At 53.1% G+C, this 8,108-nt stretch overlaps 3 protein-coding genes across 3 annotated transcripts in view; 1 reads left to right on the top strand and 2 right to left on the bottom strand.

Annotated features, from left to right (window-relative positions):
* The window catches only part of VDAG_10008 (uncharacterized protein), a gene marked incomplete at both ends in the record, with an annotated part of 2,454 nt that extends 1,833 nt beyond the window's left edge, over positions 1–621 (bottom strand). Inside the window, one exon of the mRNA XM_009655765.1 lies at positions 265–621. Within this exon, the coding sequence (XP_009654060.1) occupies positions 265–621 (357 nt within the window). The remainder of the gene's footprint in view (positions 1–264) is intronic.
* Positions 622–4,303: 3,682 nt separating this feature from the next.
* On the top strand, positions 4,304–6,469 carry VDAG_10007 (uncharacterized protein; the record flags this gene model as incomplete). The annotated part of the gene is made up of 1 exon (XM_009655764.1): positions 4,304–6,469. One exon carries the CDS (start codon positions 4,304–4,306, stop codon positions 6,467–6,469), a length of 2,166 nt encoding a protein of 721 aa, XP_009654059.1.
* A 1,044-nt stretch (positions 6,470–7,513) lies between these two features.
* Positions 7,514–8,108, bottom strand: part of VDAG_10006 (para-nitrobenzyl esterase) — a gene marked incomplete at both ends in the record, with an annotated part of 1,970 nt that continues 1,375 nt past the window's right edge. The window contains one exon of the mRNA XM_009655763.1: positions 7,514–7,940. Within this exon, the coding sequence (XP_009654058.1) occupies positions 7,514–7,940 (427 nt within the window). The remainder of the gene's footprint in view (positions 7,941–8,108) is intronic.

Genomic DNA, 8,108 nt, shown 5'->3' with positions numbered 1-8,108 from the left:
ACCAGGTGATTATCTGGCCGGTTCACAAAGATGCTGTCTTCAGGTATGAAGAAGGCGCGGGTTGAGGTGGATGCGAATAGTCGGGGAAGGGGTCCGGCGGGCTGATCTGGAAGATCTGACTGTGCACATCTGGCTCTGGCAGTGGGAGCCATAATGTCGCCAGCCGTGGTGGCATGGGGTGAGCATGATTTTGCAGCGAGCTCTCGACTCGGAGATGACGCGAGGCCCGACGAAGGAGGCGGCCAGGCCATTGCCGACGCGGACCCTGAGGAGGTCTTTGTGGACAATTCTCAAAACGTCGACGCGCAGGGTGCGCTGGACGGGCCCGACGTCGGTGGCGACGAACAGCTGATCCTCGAGCAAGGGGACCATGGCGTTCGACTTTGCGTTGGCTTTGGCGTTGGCGATCAGCATGGCCTCATCGGCGGGTGAGTCGACGCGGCGACGTTTGTGGGGACGCAGCTCGCGGCCGCCAGGACCGAGGGGCTCATGGCACGAGTCTCCAGCGAGGTTGCGGGCGACAGAGGCAACGTTTCCCATGTCCCGTGACGTTTTGAGGCCACGAGCCAGGTTCCTCTGGAGAAATGGCAGTTCGCGCTTGCAGCCAACGGCAACCGGCATCGCTGGAGGAAGACGGCGGCAGCGGCATGGAACACTTGACGAGTGAGGTCAGCAATTGGGTCCGGCGCGAGAGGGTCAGGCGTGGAGGGCGACCGAACCGGAACTAGGGGCCGAGGCAGAGCAGTTTCGAATGAGTGGTACGGACTGGATATCGAGGGGCGTGTGCGGGCTGTGACACCATGGCCTCTCGGGAGTGGGCACGAGGGAGAGAGTCGAATCGAGTGAGATGAGATGGTGAGGGTGAGGGTGATGAGGGTGATGAGGGTGATGAGGGTGCGTAGTGACTGATGACGGTTCAGGCAAGGTACGGCAAAGAATGAGAGTGAGAGTGGATGGTGCCCATGCGGGAAAGGAACGACGTAGGAAGAGGGAGGCCAAGACGTGGCTCTTGGACAATGTCGAAGTCCAGTGCGTCGCGATGCGAGAGTGAGGTGGAGCAGAGGTGAATGGCGAATGCGTCTCGTCGAGAACGCACGTAGAAGAAAGGGGGGCCGTGCCGTGAACCGTGGACCGTGGACCTTGGACCGTGGACCTTGGACCGTGGACCTTGGACCTTCAACAAAGGATTGAAGATTGCAGTGACACGGGGTCGACGCGCCACATGCCAGCCTGCAGACAACAAGGTTGGCGGTTCCGTTTCCCGCTTCAACTTGGTGAACAGAAGGAAAAAAAAGTGGTCGAGGGAGTTCCAGCGATGGAGGAATGGCCTCAATGGCCACTGGCAATGGCCACTGGAGAAGGAAAGGGCCGGCGAGAGGGCAGGGCCGGGGATGACGGGGATTGCGAGAGCGTAGCAGCCGCGAGGGAGTGAGCCCGACGACGTGGATGGATAGAGTGGATGGGTGGGCGCGAGAGACGCGTCTCGGAGTACCTTCCTCGCACCGGGCAGCCAGTAAGTCCCACACCCCCAACTCCGCGCCCCCCTAACTCCGCGCACTAAAATCGACGAACGAATAATAGTATAGAATAGCAGATAATATTAATTACTTACTTAATAGGGCTTATTCTAATAGAAATTCCGAGCACTAAAACTTAAACTTAGCTTCCTAATACTTAATAGGCGTTACTAATAGTATATAGAGGGCCTATACCTTTAATTAAGCGGCCTTAATAGCCTAGATATTAATAAACCTTAAGTTAAGCTCCTAGGCTACCCTCGTCTTCCTATAGGGCTTATATACCTCTAATTAAGCGCTTAATTAAGTTATTCGGAGGCCTACTTTTATTATTTATATATCCTTAATATCTAGAGACTTCCCTACTTTTATAAATAAGCGCTATATAGCTTATACTAAGGCCTTTAATATTATATAGATCTAAGATAATATAGAATAGCTTAACCGTAGATCCTTCGCCCTTTATAATATTTATAAAATAAAATCTATATATTTCTATTATTTCTAAGGGGTCTCTAAGTATATAGGATAACCCTTATCTATTATCTAAGAGCTTAAGAGAGGCTAAAGTAAACTTACTAGCTATAGGCTAATTCTATACTATTTATTTATAATATTACTATATATAATAGCATTACGCTTAGCCTTCTAATAATAAAGAAGGAAGTTCTATTTATTAATAAGCGATATATCGAGGAGGTAAACTATACTCTTAAGATACTTCCTATATATTATCTTAAAGGGGCTAAATATAGAGAAGTTAAGAGGCTATATAATATAGCTCGAATATAGGGGTAAGAAGATAAGGAGGATATTCTCTTAGAAGTATTCCTATAAGAAATCGTTAAATACGTAACTCCTATAGCTATCTATTATAAAGAAACGAGGAGACTTAAGCTTAAGGGCCTTAGCCTACGTCTAAGGGATAAAGATCTTCGTAAGCTATTTAAGGCCTATTACGTTATTCGTTTATCTATTAATTATTATAGCGAACTTCTAATTATTAAAATTATCGAAGGCTTTAGGGAACTATTACTATTAGAGTATTTTCCCCCTAAAAATAATAAAGGGAAGGAGGGCCTCGCTTATAATAAATATATACTTAATAATAGTAGTCTAAGAGCGTAAATCGGCTATCTATATATAGTATTTCCGATACCCTATTTAGCCTAGAACTAAGCTATTAATTCCTATACCTTCTATAATACTTATCTTATCTATATTAAATTATAAATATAGAGGAATAGCCTTAATATTAAGGGCGTTAAATAGAAGGAAGAAATCCTTAAGACGTTAAATAATAATACCTTTAATATAATTAACTTCTATTTATTTACCTAAGAAGGTTATAATAGAGGGATTTTACTATTTAAAGCCTTCTATTTAATACCTCTTAAGGGGAATATCGTCCCCTTAAGCGAGGAGGATCTAGTATACGAAATCGAGGATTTAAGAGTATAAAAGGGCGAACCCTAGGGCGCCTTATTTAACGATCTAATAGGCTAAGTATTATTCCTAAACCTAATTAAGCCTTTAATAGGGAGCTTTTACTTTATAAATCGTTATTACGCCTTTAAGTCTCCCTCGAAGTATTATAGTAGGAACGTTCTAATTACGCGAGGCCTTATACGTCGAGTAGCTATTACTAATAGCCTAAAGCATATTTAAAACGTCTTCTTTAGTATAGCTCTTTATTCTAAATCTAATAATATAGTTAGCGTAATTATTAGACGAGGGGTAAGTAAGATATCGCGATATATATGCTATTAGGGGGCGATTTTCGGGTGTTGAAAGTAGGTAGAATTAGTGCGCGGAGTTGGGGGGGCGCGGAGTTGGGGGTGTGGGACTTAACGACTTCCTCCTCAAGGGCACCTCAGGCAAGGCAGGCAGAGGCAGGCTCGAGTGGCTTGGGGGAAGGAGAATTGGGGTGGGGTGTGATGACTGATGAGATGGTGCAGGTGCAGGTGCAGGGCCTTCCTTCCTTTCCCGTCCATTTGTTAGGAAATGCTCCCCGATAAGCGATAAGCTCCTTCCGACATGGACATTCGGACAGCAGTGGCGGCCGACCTGCTCACGCTCGGCAGGTGCTGCTGCTGCTGCTGCTGCTGTTACTGCTGCTGCTGTCACTGCCGCCGCTGCTGCTGCTCCCTTCCAAACACAACCTGGAAGCCGCCATGAGCGACGTTCATCTTGGTGATCTTTCTTCGCATGTTTATGTTTCTCTGGGTTTCCACCGTCCACCCACGCCTTCGCCTCGATAGCTTGCTCTCCCTCTCTTGTTGATGGGAGCCTGCAATGCATCATACTGCAACGCATCATACTGCAACGCATCATACTGCAACGCATCATACTGCAACGCAGTCATAGACGTCACCACCGAACAACGCAGCTCACACCATACCTGAATACACTGTGACTTTATCTTCCTGACCCTCACTCGCTGCTCGCCACAACCAACTTCATTCACCCTTGCGTCTCCTGTCCTACAGGACCTAGATATCCTCCGTTGTCAAGACGTCACAGGCCAGCTCGTCCCTCGTTCTCCGCCCGCCTGGGTTGGTTGGTGGTCAGTCAGTCTTTGCGAGCGGCTACCGTGCCCGAGGACCAGGGGCCTAGAACCGGAGTCGCATTAGCTTCCCGGCACGCAGCAAAGCTTCAACCCCACCAGCTTGGCACACGCCTCCCCCGTACGGCGCACGCCGGATCGGTGCCTGCATATCCACCGGCGGCGTACTGGCTGTTACACCTCGATCCCTCATCGAAACCCCCAAGCGTCACAGCAAGTGATGGGCCTCCACAAGCAAACCCCCAAGGTCGCTCAAGGCTCCCCATCACCGCGCCGCAACCCCTCCCGCCGGTTACGCCACTCGACACCGCCCACAGAGGCCTCGCGTGCGACTCGCAGCCAGCTTACGACGCAACATCTCCTACGAGGCGATCGAGATGGCGCAGGGGAAGCACAGACGTTCAGCACGCCCCAAGCTGGCGACGAAGTACTAAGGCCTCAAGAAGACCCCGTGAGGGCCGTGACAGCTGCGGCCACAACCCACGACACCCCAGAAACTAGCTGGCAACGCCGCTCCTCGCTCATCGGTCATGGTGCCCGCAACGAGCACCTCAAGCAACAGAAGCCACTGGTGTCCAAAACGAAGTCGAAAGCATCCACCGGTCCAGCATGGGACAGTCCCCTCTTGACGTACTATAATTGGGTTGCCGTCATGAGCTATGCTGCCGCGTCCGACTCCCCTGATGGCATTGACATCAACTGGCTCCTCCGCACCGCGCGTAGCTGCAGTCTGCTTGCCGAGCCTGCCCTGGATGTCCTCTATCGTTGCCCGCCCTTGACCAATGACCACAAGGCGAGAAGCCTCGTTGCTCTGCTGGAGAGACCCCCCTCGCGCACTTTCTACAACTACCGTGCCAAGATCCGCGCCCTGCGTATCGACACGGCTTTTGTCACCATCCAAGCTCATACCCCAGTATCGCCGTTTTCTTTGATGCAAAACTTGACCAACCTCGAAGAGGTCATGATTGTCCACTCGTCTGACGACCCACCATTTCGCAGGCGTAGCGAGAACATCCGCTGGCAGTACCCAAAAGAACTCTTCGAGGCTCTCGATGTCGCCCCGGATGCCAACGTAGATGCGGGAGACAAGAGATATGTCACGCATCTCAAAGGCTTCTGCTGGAACGCTCGCATGATGGGCCGTGGCTTCGTCGATGGTGTAGACAAGATAAAAGAGATACACGCCCAGCCCACCTTTGCATACCTCCGCAGAGTTTGCTTTGCCAATTTTCAGGTGCCTTCCTGGAACATGCGCGTGACGAAGCAGGACGAGTCTGATGAAGCGATCGCCGCCCGAGAAGCGAAGGACCAAAAATTCTCCAGGTCCTTCGCCGCTTGCTTGTCTGGCCTTGACGAACTCGAACACCTCACGTTTCTGTCGTCATCTGTGGTCAACGCCGCACTGCTTCAGAACCTGCCGCAAAAGTTGAAGCAACTCAAGGTCATTAATTGCTGGGACCTGCAGTCCACAGACTTGGCCGAATTTCTCCTCTCACACGGACGGCATCTGGAGTCTCTTGTCCTCGACCACAACCAAGCACTTAACTTGTCCTTTCTCACAGTCCTGGGCACCGCTTGCCCCGACCTCCGCGAACTGCACATGAATCTGCAGTATTTCAGGCACTATGATGCTTTTGATGATTCAAACCCCTTATACGAGACGCTGCTATATCCCGACCAGATCCCCACATGGCCCGCTGCCCTGCAGCGTATCGAGCTGGACAACCTTCGACAGTGGACTGTCGAGGCAGCCACCAACTTCTTCCAGTCTCTGGTTGACAGTGCTCCGCAGCTGCCCATGCTACGCTATCTCGTCGTCCGCTGCATGTTGAACATTCCGTGGAAGTCGCGCAGCGAGTTTCGTCATGTGTGGGAGCCCAAGCTGAATGCGATTTTCCTGCGTCCCAAGTTGTCGGCCCCGCCAGTCAGCAGCAAGACCACCAACATGCGCAGCAAATCGACACCGCCAAAGAAGCCTCGCAAGGGGAAAAGGTCAAGCACGGAGGGGCCTGCGCGACAAAGCAGGCGCATAGCCTCGAAGACGTCGGGCCAATCTTCGCGTGCGAGTAGCGCGTCCAAGCCCTTGCGGTCGATCAAACGAAAGCAGTACGAAGAGCCTGACAGCGATGAGTTTGATCACGAGGGCGATTTGGACGTGGACATGGATTTGTCCGAGACAGAAGCGAGTGAGGTTGGGAGCAATGAGGGCAACTCTCCTGCTGGCGCGTCGGACGGCATCTTCGTGCAGGGTCTCTGTACTATTGTCGAGATAAAATTGGACAATCAGAAGCCGCGCGAGCGACAGTTTGTCATGGAGGACTTTGTGGACTCGGAGCGCGGCGACACGGATCCCGAGTGGGATAGCCAGGATGATGACTTTGTATAGAGAGTATGGAACTTGACGGTGTGCCTAAGCAGCGGGCAGTCACGAAGTGGTCGGATGGGTTGCTTCACTGGCTTGATCTCAAAGCAGCCGAATTATTGGGCAGGAAACAAAAGGTATGATTTAAGCTCAATGCCTAGCTACCTGCGAAGGAAACAATTTATATCTGCCTGCTGGGGAGACAATTCCTAGCTGCCTGCCAGGGAAATACATGTAATGACTGAATTGCTACAACTATCGAACATGGCCCCTCGCCCTCCTTACGAGTGACCCGCGAACCCAAGCAAGCCCTGCCTCAGCTGGGGGACAGAGACTCGGCATTTAGCTGCAGTCGCAAATGGTAGCGCAGTAGATGGAGCTATCCGGTCAGGTCAGCAAGCTGCTCAGGGGTACAAGGTGGAGGGAGGGAACTCACTGGCCAGCGGCGGCGCCGTGGGAACCGGGGCTCGAGCCGATGGGGGGCGTGGCGGCCCAGCAGTCGGTGCAGGTGTCGTAGAGGCAGCGCTTCTCAACGACGCTGCGCTTGATGGCCTCGAGCGTCATGGGCGACTCGGGGGCGATGGGGGAGGCCACGGCGAGGGCGGCGAGGGAGAGGATAGCGGTCATGGTGAACTGCATGATGGCGGTTTTGTACTTGTTTCAGGGGTAAGGGTAAGAGATGGGGATCTTCTGGCGAGTGAAGTAGATTGTTTGCGTGGTAGGTTTCTTGGTGTTGGATAGTGTTGTGTGTTCTGATGATGAGATTTGGTTGAAGAATGGCGAAACTGCCCTCCCCTTTTATACTTGTTCGAGGCCTCTTCGAGTCACCGTCACCTCGCCGTCACCTCGCCTCTGTGCCTTGGCCGACCTCCTCCCGCAACTGCAGACGGTTCATTGTCATGTCGATCATGCGTGCGCATAGATTGATGTCATGGTCGTAGGTTGGATCGCAACTTCGGGCAACGTTTCGTCGACAAGGTCGAAACGGGGTCAGCCTCGCCGACGACAAACAGCTTCCCCTGCGCCCTCTCGCTTACGGAACAGGCCCTGCGCCTGACATGCAGACCACTATGTGGAGGGCGTCTCTATGGCATCGCTTAGCCGCCCTGCCGCCGCCCTCGCCTCCCCCGTCCCTTGGCCAAGATGGGCGCGCTGCCACCAGAAGCGACACTGACGTATCTCGCGGGCTGTGAGCGGCCGCATGCGCGCGACGGTCCCCGGGTTCGCGCCACCGGCACGCTCATCATTTCCCCCGCCAAACACGAGGATCCTGCCGACGGCCAGGTCGAAATCCTTCACGGCCGACGCCTGCCGATCACCGTCGAAAGGGGGCATAAATCTCGACCACGAGACGTCATCCCCGGCAGCGGCAGGACCAGGACCAGAACCAGAACCAGAACCAGAACCAGAACCACCACCAGGACCATCGCCAGCATCATGGCCCGACGCCGCAGCGTGCGCACCGCCGCCAGGGGCGCCCGTCGGGCTGTCCCGTCTGGACAAACCGGCTGAACCGGGGCGTGCATGGCCTCAGCCACCCTGCCGAGGCCCTCGAAACGGGCGATTACGAGCCTGTCGCGCGTGACGAACACCACCCTCTTCGCTGTGGTCCGCGCCCCCGAGGACGGGCCCGAGCGCGGGCAAACTCGTATACCCAGACGTC

This window comes from Verticillium dahliae, genomic scaffold, assembly GCF_000150675.1.
Source record: "Verticillium dahliae VdLs.17 supercont1.30 genomic scaffold, whole genome shotgun sequence".
Taxonomy (NCBI): domain Eukaryota; kingdom Fungi; phylum Ascomycota; class Sordariomycetes; order Glomerellales; family Plectosphaerellaceae; genus Verticillium; species Verticillium dahliae.
Note: the sequence above shows the minus strand (reverse complement) of the source record. Positions and strands in the feature narration are given on the sequence as shown.